A 19,224-nucleotide genomic window follows, 5' to 3' on the forward strand; every position below is an offset into this window, starting at 1 on the left:
CAGCTACTTGGGAGGCTGAGGCAGGAGACTCGCTTGAGCCCAGGAGTTGGAGGTTACTGTGAGCTGCGATGCCATGGCACTCTACCCAGGGGAATAGCTTGAGGCTCTGTCTCAAAAAAAAAAAAAATGTTAATTACCCCTTCCCTTCCCCCTTTTTTTTAATTGTTTCTGGGACTTGGGTACATTTTCTTTTTAGACACAAGCATTTATTGTATTTTTAAATCTTACATATTTCTTAATACTAAGTTTCACATGGGTTGCATACGTCTAGCCGGGAGATGAGGAGGCACAGGTGGCCAGATGGCTTGGGAGTGGGTCTTTTATCCTCCATAATTATCAAGGCAATGCCAATGAAAGGAAGGAACATGCCAGTGGTTCAGGTCACGTGGGTCAGAGCCTGCCAAATTGTTTGTATACATCTATCTCCATGACCCATGGAAAGCTGACATGGACGTGATATATATTCCCCGTCCCGCTGTGACTTCAGACATCCTCAGGGGAATCATCATTGTCATCATCACACACGGGGTACACCTAGGCACCTAGGGCACATATGGCAACAGCCCCGATGTTTCCACCATGAAAACTGATTCATGTGGGTGAGGCCCGGGAGTATGGGCAGTGGCACAAGAAGTCAGCTGAGTGGAGAAATGTCACAGAGGGCCTGGGCATGGTGGCTCATGCCTGTCATCCTAACACTCTGGGAAGCTGAGGCGGATGGACTGCTTGAGCTCAGGAGTTTGAGACCAGCCTGAGCAGGAGTGAGACCCCCACCTTCAACCCCCATCTCTACTAAAAAACAAAGACAGTGAGGCAAGAGGATCGCTTGAGAGAAAAAAAATAAAAATAACATTTTAAAAATTAATACCAGTTTTACTATTTTTAATCAACAAACTATAATTACATACATTCATGGTATACAATGTAATATTTGATTTATGTATCCTATATTGAATAATTAAATCAAGCTGATTAACAGGAGTTCAAGAGAAGCCTAGGCAATATAACCAAGACCCTGTCTTTAAAACAATTTTAAAAATTAGCTGGGCATGGTAGACTATGCCTGTAGTCAGCTACTCAGGATGCTGAGGCAGGAGGATCTCTTGAGCTCAGAAATTCAAGGTTGTAGTGAGCAATGTTTGAGCCACTGCATTCTAGCCTGGTGACAGAATAAGACTCTGTCTCTGAAAAGGCCATGGAGATGACAATAAAACCTATTCCATGGGGTTGTTGTGAGGATTAAATGACTGAGTGTATAGCGAGCCCTTAGAATAGTGACTGGCAATAAGCAATTAAACCCTGCTGAAGACAGAAAAAGCAGGAAGATAGCACAAGAAAATGGTGAGGTCATATGACATATTTAGCTGTGTTCGTCTTTATAAATATAGCTAACTAAGATAAGGATTAAAAATTTAGCTCTCCAATGTTCAAAAATATTTTATCAAAATTTCCTTATTTTGGTTGGGCACAATGGCTCACACCTGTAATCCCAGCACTTTCAGAGACCAAGGCAGGAAAAGTACTTGAGGCCAGAAGTTCAAGACCAGCCTGGGCAACATAATGAAATCCTTGTCTCTACAAAAATTTGAATATTAGCTGGTCAAAATTTGAGGCTACACCAGGAGGACTGCTTGAGCTTTGGAGTTAGAGGTAGGCATCCTCAAACTACGGCCCGCGGGCCACATGCAGCCTGCCTAGGACATTGATCTGCGCCCCCCCCCCGGGGTGTTTTTGCCGCCGCTGCCTATCCTGCTTAGCAGCCAACTCATCCAGGGGTCTGCAGTCCAGCCCTCCAACGGTCTGAGGGACAGTGAACTGGCCCCCTGTTTAAAAAGTTTGAGGACCCCTTAAAAGTCCTTATTTGTTCTTACAGTCAGTTACTTCAGAAAAGAAGATAAACTAGCCAGGCATTGTGGTGGAAACCTCTAGTCCCAGCTCCTTGGGAGGGTGAGGCAAAAGGATCACTTGAACACAAGAGTATGAGGTTGCTGTGAGCTATGACGTCACAGCGCTCTACCCAAGGCGACAAAGTAAGACTTTGTCTCAAAAAGAAAAAAAACAAAAGAAAAGGAGAAAATCAGTTAAGGTTTATTACCTAGGTTTAAAAGAAAAATGAAGCACAGAGGGAAGTGAGGTATCTAGATTGATAGAATAAAACATCAAGAAAGTAAGAAAGTGAAAATAAGAATTCAAAAGAAAGCTTTGTGTCCAGAGGCCTCTCAGCTGTGTCACACAACCAATATAATGATTGCCTTAAGGACACAGAAACCACATAGCTGGGCGCAGTGGCTCACACCTGTCATCTTAGCATTCTGGGAGGCCGAGGTAGGTGGAACACTGAGCTCACAAGTTCGAGACCGGGCTCAGCAAGAGACCCCTGTCTCTACTGAAAAAATTAAAAAGTGAGGTAAGAGGATCGCTTGAGCCCAAAGTTTGAGGGTGCTTTGAGCTATGATGCCAGGAGGACAAAATGAGACTCTGTTAAAAAAAAAAAAAAAAGAAATACAATAACTAAGAAAATGACATGAAGACTATGTTAACCAGTTTGGAAAAAAAAAAGACACAGAAAGCAAGTTAATTCAATATATATATACATATATGTATATTTTGAGACAGAGTCTCACCTTGTCACCCTTGGTAGAGTGCGGTGGCGTCACAGCTCACAGCAACCTCAAACTCTTGGGCTTAAGCGATTCTCTTGCCTCAGCCTCCCAAGTAGCTAGGACTACAGGCACTGGCCACAATACCCGGCTATGTTTTTATTGCAGTTGTCAGTGTTGTTTAGCTGGCCTGAGCCAGGTTTGAACCCACCAACTTCAGTGCACGTGGCTGGTGCTGTAACCACTGTGCTACCTACCGGCACTGAGCCAATTAATTCAATATTAAAAGTTTTAATCATCTTCACTGAAAAGAGAAACTATCATATCCTTCCATGTTCTATAAAGTAGTGATCTCTTGAAACATATGACTTAAACAAGAGCAGCATTATTGTGCAAAAGAACAAGGTTACCTTAGGGTGCACCATGGTGATTTTATGTAAAAAATGCTTTATAACCAAACAGTCTGTCATCAAAGTTCTGGGCTTTTCATCAACCTGTAACAACACAACAAACAAAAACACTAAAACCTACTAAACATATACAAATTCAAGAGAACAAATGAATCAAATTATGGTATTTCTTCTCATAAAAGTAACTAAAACCCAGAAAGCTTTTTACTTCCAAGAAGAAGTATCCTTAGGAATAAGAATTATACACAAATGGAATCTAAATAACCATCACTTCTTGTGGAACTTCAGGAGATACATGAAGATGGATCAGAGTAAAACCCAGTGTCAAAACTATGTTTAAATTTAAAAGCAATTCAAACTAGAACTGAGAACTGAAACTGAGAGACCCATCTCTGCAAAAATATATTTTAAAAATTTAGCCAGGGCTGGTGCAGTGGCTCACACCTGTAATCTGAGCACTCTGGGAGGCTGAGGCGGGTGGACTGCCTGACCTCATAGGTTCAAGACCAGCCTGAGCCAAGGCAAGACAGCTGGGCATTGTGGCGGGTGCCTATAGTCCCAGCTACTTGGGAGGCTGAGGCAAGAGAATGGCTAGAGCCCATGAGTTTGAGGTTGCTGTGAGCTATGATGCCACAGCACTCTACCAAGGGCAACAAAGTGGAAGATCTGTCTCTAAAAAATAACAATAAAATAAAATAAACATGTTGGCTCGACACCTGTAGCTCAAGTGGCTAAGGCGCCAGACACATACACTGGAGCTGGTGGTTTCAAATCCAGCCCGGGCCCACCAATGACAGCTGCAACCAAAAAATAGCTGGGCATTGTGGTGGGTGCCTATAGTCCCAGCTACTTGGGAGGCGGAGGCAGGAGAATTACTTGAGCCCAGGAGTTGGAGGTTGCTGTGAGCTGTAATGCCACAGCACTCTACCCAGGGTGACAGCTTGAGGCTCTGTCTCAAAAAAAAAAAAAAATGTAGCCAGGTGTGGTGGTACATGCTTGTAATCCCTTCTACTGGAAAAGCTAAGGCAGGAGGATCATTTGAGTCCAAAAGTTTGAGGTTGCAGTGAGCTATGATGATGCCACCACACTACCCAGGTAACAACATGAGACCCTGTCTCAAATTAACAACAACCAAAAAAAATAATCTGAGTGGAGTTAAAACAGCAGATCCTAAAAAGGTATCATTCCATTCACCCATTTTTTTCAGACATTTATTCATAAGAAAAAGCTATACAGCAAAAAGCTCAGAAGTCCGAAGACCTGTATTCTAATATAAGCTCTGTAAAAACTTAGGTAACCAGGGTGGCACCTATGGCTCAAAGGAGTAGGGCACTGGCTCCATATACCGGAGGTGGTGGGTTTAAACCCAACCCCGGCAAAAAATAAAACTGCAAAAAAGTTAGGTAATCATGAAAAGGAAATCACTTCACTACTCTGGACCTCATTTCTTAAGCTGCAAAACAGGGATAAAAGCTACCCTTTCTATCTTACAGAATTGTTTTAAGGATCCCTATGTATTATGTACTATACATGGTAACAATAATAGATACAACTCATTGAATGCCTATTATCATGACAAGCATTATGCATGTGTGATATATACCCCACCTCACAACAATCCTATAAAGCACCATCCCTTTTGGTAGATTAAAAAAAAGGCTCAGAGAAGTTAAGCATCTTATCTAAGGTCACCCAGCTATTTAGTGGTAGAGTTAGCATTTGAACCTAAGTTTTATTTATTTTTTTTTTTAGTTATTTGTTTAGTTGTTTGAGTGACCCTAAGTCTAATACCAACTACCCACACTCTTTCCAATATACTATGACATTTCCCTATAACCAGGGCTTCTTCTATCCCAGGAATGGTGCTAAAGTATCTTATTTACATTACCTCATTAAACTTTCACAAACTCCCTACAGTTTATAAATGGGAAAAAAAAAATGAGTCTCAAATAGTTAAATGGACCAGGTAAAGCAGCGCATGCCTATGATCCTAGCACTCTGGGAGATGAGAGCAGGTGGACTGCTTGAGGCAGGTGGATTACTCAGGAGTACGAGACCAGCCTGAGCAAGAGTGAGACCTTGTCTCTACTACAAAAAGAAAAACTAGACAGGACACTGTGGCAGATTCCTATAGTCCCATCTACTCAGGAGGCTGAGGCAGTAGGATCACTGAGCCCAGGAGTTAGAGGTTGTACAGGTAGTGAGCTCCAGCCCAAGCAACAGAGCAAAAAAAAGGGGTTAAACTACTTGCTCGAGGTTAGCCATGTCAATTTGGCTCCAGATGTTTAGATCTTTAATATTAAATATTTTCCTATACTGACTCACTGTATTTAATACGGTGTCCCTAAAACCAAAGTTAGAAACAGTCTCCTAAAAAATCGAGAAGTCCAGGAAAATGAAAGAAGAAATACATTCAGAAACTGGTAGGCGCTTACTAATGGCTCAGAGAATACAGAGCCACCTACTAGGTACATGTCAAAGAAAAATAAATGGTGCCAGATCTCAAAATCTTATAACACAATAAAGAAGCAGCATGCAAATATCTAATAAAGACAAACTACTATATTTTTATAGGCACCCTGAAAAAGAGGTCAAAAACTGTGGCAATAGGTGGGGATTAGAAAAATTATTAGAAAATATTTGAAAAAATTAAAAGAGAAATGGATGAGGATTATTAGAAAAATTCTGGAAACAAGTATAGTTTCCAGAGTATAAATAGTGATAATTAAGTAGTAACTGCAGGCTGGGCATGATGGCTCATGCCTGTAATCCCAGCACTCTGGGAGGCCAAGGAGGATGGATTGCCAGAGCTCATAGGTTCAAGACCAGACTGAGCCAGAGCAAGACCCTGTCTCTAAAAAAAATAGCCAGGTGTTTTGGTGAGAGCCTGTAGTCCCAGCTACTTGGGAGGCTGAGGTAAAAGGATCGCTTAAGCCCAACAGTTTGAGGTTGCTGTGAGCTGTGATGCCATGACGCTCTACCAAGGGTGAGAAAGGGAGACTGTCTCAAAAAAAAAAAAAAAAAAGAAAGAAAGAAAAAGAAAAAGAAAAAAGAAATAATATAAAAATAAATAAAAATTTGTTTTGATTCCTAAGAGTCATGATATAAAGATGTGTCATGGCTCGGCGCCTATAGCTCAACCGGCTAAGGCGCCAGCCACGTACATCTAAGGTGGCAGGTTCGAATCCCCAGCCCTGACCGCCAAACAACGAGGGCTGCAACCAAAAAATAGCCGGGCGTTGTGGCGGGCGCCTGTGGTCCCAGCTACTTGGGAGGCGGAGGCAGGAGACTCGCTTGAGCCCAGGAGTTGGAGGTTGCTGTGAGCTGTAATGCCACAGCACTCTACCCAGGGGGACAGCTTGAGGCTCTGTCTCAAAAAAAAAAAAAAAAAAAAAAAAGACGTGTCATGATCTCACTAAGTACTATTGGAATTAGTTTTTCCCCTCATGCCCAAATTGATGGATCATTTATTATAGCTTTTTCATGGATATCTTCATTAAACAGTCTTTGCTATGAGCCTCAATACTCAACCCTTCTCTCTACTGAGGAATACATGATGAAATCTTTTGCAAAACCTCTTTTCCTCTTCTAATTCTTTTCATTCGAATTTCTTTTTCTCTTTTTTTGAGACAGAATTTCACTTTGTCACCCTGGGTAGAGTGCCTTGGCCTCATAGCTCACAGCAACCTCAAACTCCTGGACTTAAGTGGCTCATTTGCCTCAGTCTCCAGAGTAGCTGGGACTACAGGTGCCTGCCACAACGTCTGGCTATATTTTAGACGGGATCTCACTCTTGCTTAGGCTGGTCTTAAACTCGTGAGCTCAAGCAGTCCACCCACCTCAGCTTCTCAGAGTGCTAGGATTACAGGCATGAGCCATGGCACCTGGCCCTTTTTTTCCTCTTCTGAAACACCAGGGAGGCTGGAGTACAGTTGTTTGATCAAAGCTCACTGCTCCTTGAAACTCCTGGGCTCAAAGGATCATCCTGCCTCAGCCTCCCTTGTAGCTAGGACTACACATATATGCCATCATGCCTGGCTAATTTTTTGGTAGAGACAGGGTCTTGCTCTATTGCCCAGGCTGGTCTCTACCTCTTGGCCTCAAATGGTCCCCTTCTTCCTCAGCTTCCCAAAGTGCTGGGATTACAGATGTGAGCCACCAAACCCAGCCTTGGTTCAAGTTCTAATTCTGCTGCTTAACTTTTGTATGACATTCAGTCAAATTCTTTGAATCTCAGTTTTCTTCTCTATAAAACTGGGCGATGATCCTTGTCCTATCTACTTTATAGAGTGTTCAAGAGGCTTAAATAATATTAATAATTTAAATGTTAAGTATGCAAATTATTGCTTGTTCCGACTAGCTAAAACATTCAATGTCATTTCCTAGAATTGCTTTCCTTGGTTCACTGGAATCACCTTTTTATTACCACTTGACATTAATAGTTTCAGAGCCAACTAATCATTAACTGCTACCAATATTTACCCCATGTTTTCCTAAAGAAGATAAGGCACAGCCAGGGATATCTACTGTCCTGTACGGACCCACCCCTTTCAGAAGGAGCATATAATTATTCAGACATGGAGAAGGTTTCCCAAATGCTTCCTGGAAGAATGCTCTAATTTCTTATGTCCCTACCAACTCCAAGGAAGAAAAGAAAGGAGATCAGAGAATTGTTAAAGGGAATGGAGAGTGAATTGTCAATCTCATAAATGTGGATTACAAATAAATCAGTAAAGAGATCTCTAAAGCAATGTAATAAAAATATATCTAAATATGATTTGCACTGGAAATTTTTATTTTATCAAGAAATCCAAATTCAAATAAGAGCTTATTTTGGTTGTTCTGAAACTTATTTGGACATGAGGAATCACCTGGCATTTAAAAAATATTCCAAGCCCTAGGCCACACCTGTTATGGACTGGATTTTGTCCCACAAACTTCCTATGAACCCCTAATCTCCACTTTGACTGAATTTGGAGGTAGGGACTTAAAGAAGTAATTAAAGTTGAACGTCTTTAATCTAGAGGACTGTTATCCTTATAGAAAGAGACACCAGAGATCTTTCTTTAAACATACACTCCACATAGGGATACAGCAATAAGGCAACATTCTGCAAGCTAGGAAGAGAGACCTCACCAGAAACCAACCCTAAAAGCATCCTGATCTTGCACTTCTACCCTTTGGAACTGTGAGAAAATAAATCTCTGTTGTTTAAGCCACCTACTTGGTAGTATTTTGTTATGGCAGCCTGAACAAGTAAAACACCCAGACCAATTAAATCACAACATCTTTGAGTGGAACACAGACATCAGTATTTTGGAAGCTCCTAGGTAACCTAATGTCCACACAGGCAAACTTAGGAACCAGTGCCCCTATTTCACTTCAACATGGACCCATGATGGACCTAGGCTTTTCTTTCCTGTTATTATATTTGTAGAAAAATCAAGAATAAAGTCATCAGTAATTTACAGAACCACAACAAAACCTGCCTCAAAAATCATCTGGAAGGGTGTTACTGCTGACATGAGCTGGGAGCAGCTGCTGTCCTCGGGAATCCCGCTCAGCTTTGCAGAGAATCTGGGCAGTACGGACTGTATTTCTGTGTGAGAGGAATGCAACAAAGTAGAATAAGCAGTTTGGATAAGCACCAGAATTTCTGGATTTGTTTATTGAACTGATTAAGCCAAGAAGGCTTTTCTCTGATGAAAAGATTACCTGCAAAATTTAAAATATGACTGGAAATGGCTATGCATCAACAAACTGCTTGAACATTTAGACTTACTTAATGAGTTTAAGATATTTAATCTCTCATCTTTTCCATTTTTCACAATTGCTAAATCCATTTGTATTTTCAGTTAACTTCCACAAGGTCACGTCTAATACCAGAAATCAGTAGAACTGATAGTTCTGATATTGCTGAGTTTTGTTTTTTTTTTAAGAGACAAAGTGTCAGTCTGTCACCCTCGGTAGAGTGCTGAGGCATCACAGCTCACAGCAACCTCCAGCTCTTGGGCTTAGGCTATTCTCCTACCTCAGCCTCCCAAGTAGCTGGGACTACAGGTGCCCACCACAATGCCCTGCTATGTTGAGTTTTTTAAATAAACTAATTCATTATTTAATAAATACAAATCTAGTAAGTAATTTAGAGCTAAAAGAAAAATTCCAGCATGACTTTCTCAAGCATATACCTAATAGTATGTTCTTAATGAGATGGTCTTTAACAAAGAAAAGCAAATTCTTGTCAATTTAATGTATGAATTAACCACTTGCTCTATTTATACATGTTGACTCAGAACTATCTATCAACACAAAGTATCAGCGAGCTCTGGGTCATCAATAGCAAAGAGGTCATCAAAGTATGCACCATCTTTCCTCTTCTCTACACCCTGACACTCATATAATGGGAAAAAAATCAAATCTTCCACTTTATAAAATGTTATATTTTATTTCTCCTCTACATTAGTATAATAATCCAGAACTAAATAGGAATATTAAAAAAAGAGTATCTCAGTGTCTATTTATTTTGTAAGTGAGGTTGGCAATGTTGATATTATATATGAATTCAACGTTTAAAACCTTATAATAATAAGGCGGCGCCTGTGGCTCAGTGAGTAGGGCGCCAGGCCCATATACTGAGCAAAAGCAAGACCCTGTCTCTAAAATAAATAGCCAGGCGTTGTAGTGGGCGCCTGTATTTCCAGCTTGGGAGGCTAAGGCAAGAGAATGACTTGAGTCTGAGGTTGCTGTGAGCTATGACACCATGGCACTCAACCCCAGGGCAACTGAGTGAGACGTTGTCTCATAAATAAATAAATAAATCTCTAGAAAAAACTCTAAATGATACTGGCATTCCAGGAAACTAAAGTACAAAAAAGATTAAGATAAGCAAAACTAGGACTGTAGCCCAGATGTCCTCACTGTTCACTCTATAACATAATGCTGACTATAGACATTTCTGAAGATGAGTATGACCTTTTTGTAGCTAAGTTTCTTATAAATACCTATACCTACTCAATCAGAAGCACTTCATAAAATAAAAAAGTATTACAAATTAGGTTACCATTTAATCAAACTTCTTAAAAGATATTTCAGAGATGACAGAAGTAGTTGTCATGAGACTGTCATTTATCTAAAGCTACAGAGCTAATAAGAGAGTTGGGTTTTTTGTTTACCTGTTTGTTTGTTTGTTTTGGGACAGAGTCTCACTCTGTCACCTTAGGTAGAGTGCAGTGGGGTGACAGCTCACAGCAACCTCAAACTCTTGAGCTCAAGTGATCCTCTTGCCTCAGCTTCCTGAGCAGCTGGGAATATAGGCACTTACCACAATGCCAAGCTCTTTTTAGTAGAGACAGGGTCTCACTCTTGCTCAGGGTGGTCTTAAACTCCTGAGCTCAAGCAATCCATCCACCTCAGCCTCCCAGAGTACTAGGATTACAGGTGTGAGCCACAGTGCCCAGCCAGAGACAGGTCTTGGCTGTCAAATTTAAATTCCTTAAATGGGAATTGGAAGAAATACTGCTTGGACAACCTCAGCCTTCTCAGTAAAGTAGAAGGCAGAGATATTTGTTTAAATGAGTATCAGATAATCTGGAACATACACTATGGGAATTATATAAAAGGATAAACAAGATAAATAAAGGAATGATTACTGAACAACCCCAATAAAGTTAAAAATTCTGCTTAAGTTTATGGTGTACCCAACACTGTTTTATAATTTGTACTAATAACACTGGGTAGTTTGCCTCAATGAATCCCCAACAATAAAAAACTAAATAAAAATTAAAATAAAAAAATCACAGGGTAGCTTGGAAATAAAAATGAAAAAGCAAATAATGGGGATTACCCAAGTTTAGAGACAGGTAAGAACGGAAAGGTAGAAAGTCAAGGCAAAGCCAGGCACAGTGGCCGATGCCTATAATCCTAGCACTTTGGAGGGCCAATTCGGAAAGATCACATGAGCCCAAGAGTTTAGCCTGGGCAAACACCATGAGACCTTGTCTCTAAAAAAAAAAAAAAAAATTAGTGGGGTATGGCAGCATGTGCCTGTAGAAGGCCCAGATGTTTGGGAGGCAGAGGTGGAAGAATTGCTTGAGACCACAAGTTCAAGGTTGCTACCACAGCCAGGATGTCACAACGAGACTCTATCTCTTTAAAAAATAAAAATGAAAAAAAGTGGCCCAGCCTAGTGGCTCACACCTGTAATCCTAACATTCTAGGAGGCCAAGGCAGGTGCATCACCTGAGCACCTGAGCTCAGGAGTTCAAGACCAGCCTAAGCAAGAGCAAGACCCCATCTCTACTAAAAATAGAAAAATTAGCCCAGTGTTGTGGCAGGCTCCTGTCGTCCCAGCTACTCAGGAAACCGAGGCAAGAGGATCTTTTTTTTTTTTTTTTAAAGAACCAAAGGTTTAATAGGTGCCAAGTCATCACCTGGAAGTCAGAGGGATCATGGCAGGTACAGGGTTCCTCATGGTAGGACTATGCTGGAGTCAGAACTGACTCTGTGACCTGGCGCACGCAATGCAGGTGTGGGTAATTCCCCTGTTCCACAGGCAAGGCAATCACCTCAGCCATTTCATAAGGGTGCACAGAACAAACAAAATCTGTCAAAGCTGGGACCAAGGAACTCTGGATTTTAACCATCATCAGCACCTCACTGTCTTCCTCAGTCTTTCCCTTCTACTCATAAATGGATGTAACCTGAGGGATAAGGTTGATGCAGGCTGCTAGGCACTTCACCACAGCCCTGGCGATCTCCTTGGCGACCTTCTTCTTGGGGCAAGTGATGAAGGCTGAGGAGACAGAGCCTGGAACGTAGCTAGAGCCTGAGGGTGGTGAGGACTGGGATGGTGGCGGGGGTGGGGGGAGGCTTCCAGAAGCCATGGACAGCAGGGCTCAGGGTACCAACAGAAGGCGAGAAGCCACTGTGGCAGGGCCAGTATCCAAAGAACCGACAGCAGCAGAGATTGTGCTGAGCAAGATTGTGGGAACCCACCCCCCACTCGTGGAGCCTTTGCTGGTAGAGGAGAGTTGATCTCAAACACCACCCGTTACACAGAGAAAAAAGCCCAAGCTCAGGAATAGCAGCTTCCACAAGAGCATCTCTTGAGCCCCAGAGTTTGAAGTTGCTGTGAGCTATGACACCACGGCATTCTACCCAGGGCAACAGATTGAGACTCTGTCTCAAACATACAAACCAACAATAAAAGAACAGGTAACTTAATCAAGAGAAACCTATTTCTCTTAGTTCCAAAGGGTGGAAAGTCCAAGATCAAGGTGCTGGTTGATTAAAGGACTCTTTTCCTGACTTTTAGATGACCTTTCCTCTGTGGGTGCATGGGAGGGAAGACAGATTCTCCCTCTTCCTTTTCTTCTAAGGCACTAAACCTATAATAAATATTCAACCTTCATGATTCACTCTAACACTATTCACCTCCCAAAGGCTCCATCTCCAAATACCATCACATTGAGTGGTCAGGGCTTCGACATATGAAGTTTGAAAGGACACAAACCTCCAGTCCATAACAAGTATCTATTCAAGTCCCTTTGTCCTTTTATTGTTGAGTTGTAAAAGTTATTTATTTACTTTGGATTCTAGACTCTTATTTGTGGGTTATCTTTTCGCTTTCTTCTTTTTTGCTAAGGCTTGGAACTACTTTTATTTTTTCCAGATTTTTGAGGTATAATTCATCTTTTCACTTTCTTGATAGTCTTTTGAAGTACAAAGCACAAATGTTTTCAATATTTATTAAGTCCAGTTTATTAATTTTTCCTTTGGTTGCTTGTCCTTTTTTTTTTAGTCTCAGTCACCCTGGGTAGTAGAGTATCATAGCTCACAGTGATCCTCTTGTCTCAGCCTTCTGAGTAGCTGAGACTACAGGAACCCACCACATGTCACTAGCTTTTATAGTTTTAGTAGAGACAGGGTCTTGCTCTTGTTCCAGTTGGTCTCCAACTCTTCAGCTCAGGCAGTCTACTCACCTCAGCCTCCCAGAGTGCTAGAATTGCAGATGTGGGGCACCATGCCTGGCTGGTTACTTGTGCTTTAAATGTCATATCTAAGGCTCAGTGCCTATAGCTCAACCGGCTAAGGCTCCAGCCACGTACACCTAAGGTGGCGGGTTCGAATCCCCAGCCCGGACCCGCCAAACAACGACGGCTGCAACCAAAAAATAGCCGGGCGTTGCGGCGGGCGCCTGTGGTCCCAGCTACTTGGGAGGCGGAGGCAGAAGACTCGCTTGAGCCCAGGAGTTGGAGGTTGCTGTGAGCTGTGATGCCACGGCACTCTGCCCAGGGGGACAGCTTGAGGCTCTGTCTCAAAAAAAAAAAAAAGTCATATCTAAGAAAACACTAATCTAAGGCCATGAAGATTTATTATCTATATTTTCTTCTTCTTTTTTTTATTGTTTGGAGTTCATTGAGGGTACAAAGAATTAGGTTACACTGCTTGCATTTAATAGGTAATCCCTCCTACAGTTGTGCTATATTTTCTTCTAAGAATAGACTTAGGTCTTTGGTCTATTTTGAAATTTTTGTTTGTTTTTTTTTTGCTTTTTCTTTTGAGACAGAGTCTATGTTGCCCTCTGTATAGAGTGCTGTAGTATCACAGCTCACAGTAACCTCAAACTCCTGAGCTTAGGTGATTCTCTTGCCTCAGCCTCCCGAGTAGCTGGAACTACAGGCGCCCATCACAATGCCCGGCTATTTTTTGTTGCAGTTGTCATTGTTGTTTGGCAGGCTCGGACTGGATTTGAACCTGCCAGATCAGGTGTATGTGGCTGGTGCCCTAGCTGTTGAGCTACAGGTGCTGAGCCTGTTTGTTTTTTTTATCAGGCCCAAATGAGGCTCAAACTTGTTGATCCTTGTATAGGGGCCAGCATTCTAACCACTGAGCTACAGCAGCCAGCTCCTTTGGTCTATTTTGAATTAATTTTTGCAAGTGATGTCATCTGACCACTTTTCAGAATGTATTACATGGCTAACCATAAAGCCTACTCAGTAAAAAAAATGCAATGTCCCCTCTTGCCATACCAGCCAAATTTACCACTAAAGCAGCCAATTCCTACTATTCCCAGATGAGATGAAAGGTATGTCAAAAGGACAGAGCTGGAGCAGTAAGTGCCCAGCTTACTCAATAATGAGTACTAACCATTCAAGAGGTGTCCAACTTTTTCTTCTCTGCTCACACTGGAAAAAGATTTGTCTTGGGCCACACATTAAATAAACACTAATGAAGTCTGATCCCCAAAAAAGGATCTGTGAATACTTTCCGTGATATCCGATACCACAGATAAGAAAAATAGTCCTCACAAAGTCAGACTGGACATCCTTGCTTTAAGCCAAAGCAGGGAGAAAGCAGGGAGAAGGCAGGTGAGCTCCCACTGACTGCTGAGTAAGTGCAGCTATCACCACTCAGCCAGGGTATAAGCCAACCCCCTGGATCTCTAATAATAACAGTTGTCTTTTTCTTCCTCCTTTACCTACCCAAGTTCAAAAGGAAAAGGAATATGTCAATATAAACCATTTCTGTCCTTTTCATCCCTTTCTCTGTCACATCAAATCTCGAACATGTTCTCAATAGTAAAGGGCAATTAGATAAATGTAAGAGAAAAGAGTAAAGAAATATTAAGGAAGCAAGAGAAAGAAATCCACTGGTCTTAGCTTCTCTTGATCCTCAGTCAACTTTTATAAAATCTTGCCACGTATAGAAACAGTTTAGAATGTATGGAAAGCTTAAGAATTAAGAGTAGGGTGGCGCCTGTGGTTCAAAGGAGTAAGGCGCTGGCCCCCCCCATATGCTGGAGGTGGCGGGTTCAAACCCAGCCCCAGCCAAAAACTGCAAAAAAAAAGAATTAAGAGTAGTCTCAGAAGGCTTAATGGATACCACTGATCTGGGAGGGCACAAACTCTCCCCTTCTAAACTTAAGATACATGTGTGAGGCTGAGGTAAATCTCAGTTTCCTCTTTTTTTTTGAGACAGAGTCTCACTTTGTCACTCTCGGTAGAATGCTGTGGTGTCATAGCTCACACAACCTCAAACTCTTGGACTCAAGCGATTCTCTTGCCTCAGCCTCCCAAGTAGCTGGGACTACAGGCACCCATCACAACGCCTGGCTATTTTTTGGTTGTAATTGTCATTGTTTGGCAGGCTCAGGCTGGATTCAAACCCACCAGCTCTGGTGTATGTGGCTGGCACCCTAGCTGCTGAGCTACTGGCCCCAAGCCCAATTTCCTCATTTCTGAAACAGAAATAGCGGTAACACCTGTATCTAACCTACAACTCAATAATGAATAAAATCATTTCTACAAAATAAGGTCTTGGGAGGGAAAGTGTTACATAAGTTCTGAGCCTTAAAGTTATCGATTTTATAACATATGAAATTATAACATATTTTAATATTTTGAATACAAGAATCACTGATTTTTTTAAAAAAATCAAACTCGATTAAGTCAGACATTCAAGAGTCTGGGTGAGTCTCTCACTGAATAATGAGCAAGCCTAGACTTGTCAATCTCTGTAACCCACAAAAAGCACCATCCCCCATTTCTTTTCCCAACAAATTAGCAAAGAGGACAAAACTAAACCTGGAAAAAATCTCCCTGATACCAAAAGGGTGGGGAACAGGAAACAGGCAAAAACTGAACTATCGTAACCAAATAACCATAGGTTATTTGTTATTACAGCAAGGTAATCTCGTCCCTGCTTACAAAGATTGATATTCTCATGTAGTCTTTTGAAGGAAAAAATGGCTGTAAATTTTCTGACACTTCAATATTTTTAAAAATAATTTGCCAAACTTGGGTGGTTGCAGTGGCTCATACCTGTAATCCCAGCACTCTGGGAGGCCAAGGTGGGAGGATGGCTTGAGCTCAGGAGTTCAAGACCAGCCTGAGCAAGAGAAAGACCCCCATTTCTACTAAAAATAAGAAAACTAGCTGGGCATTGTGGTGGGTACCTGTAGTACCAGCTACTTGGGAGGCTGAGGCAGGAGGATCACTTAAACACAGGAGTCTGAGGTTGCTATGAGCTAGGCTGACGCCATAGCACTCTAAGCCTGGGCAACAGAGACTGACTCAAATAAAAGAAAAATGACCAAAGTATATTTTACTAAAGAGTTAAATTACATCAATAAATATAGGGATGAGGAGATATTTCAAAAAGTTAAAAAATAAAAATGTGAATAGGAGAGATAGGAAAGAACAGCAAAAAATGAAAAGAACCTACAAATGTGCCTTTTTTCATATTTGCCCCATATCACTCTTTTTCTTTTTTCTTCCCTTAAATAAGGATGATCGGAAGTAGCTTCTAGACCTGAGCAAATCACTGATACAATCACATTTTACTAAATATGTATGATAAAAAGTAGTTCTACATAAATGGATACTTACATAAACATAGATATATAAATAGAATTATATAAAAGTGGATTAGTATGTAATGATTATTAGTATACATATTATTAATATAAAGTAGCAAGAATTGTTAAACTCATAGAGTTTATCTTAGTGGGCATCATTCTTCAAAGTAAAGGGGAATATTCTAATTGTCACAAGGCCTCAAATCTGGCCAGGGGTGGTGGCTCATACCTGTAATCCCAGTATTCTAGGAGGCTAAGGCGGGTAGATTGCCTAAACTCAGCAGTTTGAGACTAGCAAGACCCTGTCTCTAAAAAAAAAAAACACCCAGGCGTTGTGGTGGGCACCTAGAGTCTCAGCTACACAGAAAGCTGAGTCAGGAGGATCTCTCGACCTTAAAAGTCTGAGGTTGCTGTGAGCTATGAGACCACACCACTCTGCCAAGGGTAATAGAGTGAGACTCTGTCTCAAAAAAAATTAAAAAAAAAAAACAAGGCCTCAAATCTGGTGTAAGGTGTTTCTTTTTTTTTAGACAGAGTTTCACTTTGTTGCTCTTGGTCGAGTGCCATTGCATCACAGTTCACAGCAACCTCAAACTCAGGCTTAAACGATTCTCTTGCCTCAGCCTCCCAAGTAGCTAAGACTACAGGCACCCACCACACACCCAGCTGTTTTTTGTTTTTGTTTGTTTTGTTTTTTGCCTGGCTGTTTTTTGGTTGTAGTTGTCATTGTTGTTTGGCAGGCCCAGGCTGGGTTCAAACCCACCAGCCCTGGTGTATGTGGCCGGCACCCTAGCTGCTGAGTACAGGCGCAGAGCCTGGTATAAGGTATTTTATTCCAATAATAAAACTCATTAAGGGAAAACATAAATCTATGTTTAATAAATAACTTAATAAAAATTCTATAGGGCGACACCTGTGGCTCAAAGGAGTAGGGCAACAGCCCCATATGCCAGAGGTGGTAGGTTCAAACCCAGTCTCAGACAAAAATAAAAAATTCCATACCTTTAACCAAAAAATACAATTAGATTAGATAATGGGGGAAAGAAAAAGAAGTTTCCCACAGAGTCTCACTTTATCGTCCTCGGTAGATTGCCATGGTGTCACAGCTCACAGCAACCTCCAGCTCTTGGACTTAGGCGATTGTCCTGCCTCAGGCTCATGAGCAGCTGGGACTACAGGTGCCCACCACAACACCCAGCTACTTTTCTGTTGCAGTTTGGCCGGGGCCAGGTTTGAACCCACCACCCTTGGCATATGGGGCCAGCGCCCTACTCACTGAGCCTCAAGAACCGCTCAAAAAGCCAATACTCTTAACCCTAGAGAATTACGAGAATATTATCACTCACTGAAAAGAACAGAGACATCACATAAGCTAATTTCAAGAAAATGAAGGAGGCTAGGCACGGTGGCCTATAAGAGGGCCAGAGGCTGAGGCCTGTGGATTCCTGGAGCTCACGAGTTTGAGACCAGGCTGAGCAAGAGTGAGACTCAATCTCTTAAAAAAAATAGCCAGGCAATGTGATGGGTGCCTGTCCTCCCAGCTACTTGTGAGACGGAGGCAAGAGGATTTCTTGAGCCCAGGGGTTTAAGGTTGCTATGAGCTATGAAGCCATGGCACACTACCAAGGGTGACAAAGTGAGACTCTGTCTCAAAAAAAAAAGAAAAAGAGGGTGGCACCTGTGGCTCAGTGGGTAGGGAGCCGGCCCCATATACCTAGGGTGGCAGGTTCGAACCCGGCTCCCGCCAAACTGCAACAAAAAATAGCCAGGGATTGTGGCGGGCGCCTGTAGTCCCAGCTACTCAGGAGGCTGAGGCAAGAGAATCACCTAAGCCCAGGAGTTTGAGGTTGGTGTGAGCTATGACTCCACAGCACTCTACTGAAGGCGACAAATTGAGACTCTGTCTCAAAAACAAAAACAAAAAACAGAAGGAGTTTGGAGAGTAAATCTGCTAATTTAAAACTTTATGATTTAGCGTTGGATGACCACACTGACGGTACAAACACGACTCAACTTGCCATTTTTATTAAAAGTACTGACGATGAATATAATGTCACTGAAGTAATGGCTTACGTGCCATTGAAAGTCACAACTAAATCACGAGATTTATGTTAAGTAGTAAAAAATATGTTAAAGCAATTTTCTTTGTCCACTGTCAACACATCTGGCCTAGTTATTGATGGTGCCCCAGCAATGGCAGATAAAAGAGAGGGATTCACAAAATTAATAGAAGAAGATGATGCAACTGCCACCCGAAACTCACGTTTGATGATGTATCACTGCATAGTACTTCAAGTAAATTTACGCTCAAAAGCTTTAAAAATGGATAATGTTATTTGAATCATCAAGACAGTGAGTTTCACAAGGGCCAAAGGATTGAATCATGGCCTGTTCTAGGAAATCCTTAAAAGTACTGATACTGACTATGGTGACATCACTTACTTTTTGTAAATAAGATAGCTAAGTTGAGCCAAATGTTGAAAAAAATGTTATGATCTGAGATGTTATCAAGTTGTTTATGGTAAAAACCAAATTTGGGCCAGAACATGATGATGTAACATTTTTAGTGGATTTAACCACTCATTTAAATGTTAAAACGTGCATCTTTAAGGTGAAAACCAACTTATCAATACAATGTTTCAAACCACAAATGAAACTGAAATTATGGCAAGCTCAAATTAAAGCAAACAATTTTATGTATTTCAACATGTTGGGTAAACACAGTCCTGAACAGCAGAAAATAAGCACCTTTGCTTTTCAATTTGGTATAAGAATTTGAAAACAGGCTCGGCACCTGTGGCTCAAGTGGCTAAGGCGCCAGTCACATACACCTAAGGTGGCGGGTTCAAATCCAGCC

At 41.6% G+C, this 19,224-nt stretch overlaps 1 protein-coding gene and 1 pseudogene across 1 annotated transcript in view; both read right to left on the minus strand.

The window, feature by feature from the left end:
• CUNH11orf80 (chromosome unknown C11orf80 homolog) overlaps positions 1-19,224 on the minus strand; it is a 71,465-nt gene that overhangs the window by 37,495 nt on the left and 14,746 nt on the right. Inside the window, exons 4-5 of the mRNA XM_012810458.2 lie at positions 8,500-8,609; positions 3,011-3,094 (exon numbers count right to left, since the gene is read on the minus strand). Coding sequence (XP_012665912.2) covers positions 3,011-3,094; positions 8,500-8,609 — 194 coding nt within the window. The remainder of the gene's footprint in view (positions 1-3,010; positions 3,095-8,499; positions 8,610-19,224) is intronic.
• On the minus strand, positions 10,074-11,907 carry LOC105887837 (annotated as a pseudogene).

The sequence above is a fragment of the Otolemur garnettii genome, unplaced genomic scaffold (genome assembly GCF_000181295.1).
Source record: "Otolemur garnettii isolate 467f Iridium unplaced genomic scaffold, OtoGar3 scaffold00134, whole genome shotgun sequence".
NCBI classification, from domain to species: domain Eukaryota; kingdom Metazoa; phylum Chordata; class Mammalia; order Primates; family Galagidae; genus Otolemur; species Otolemur garnettii.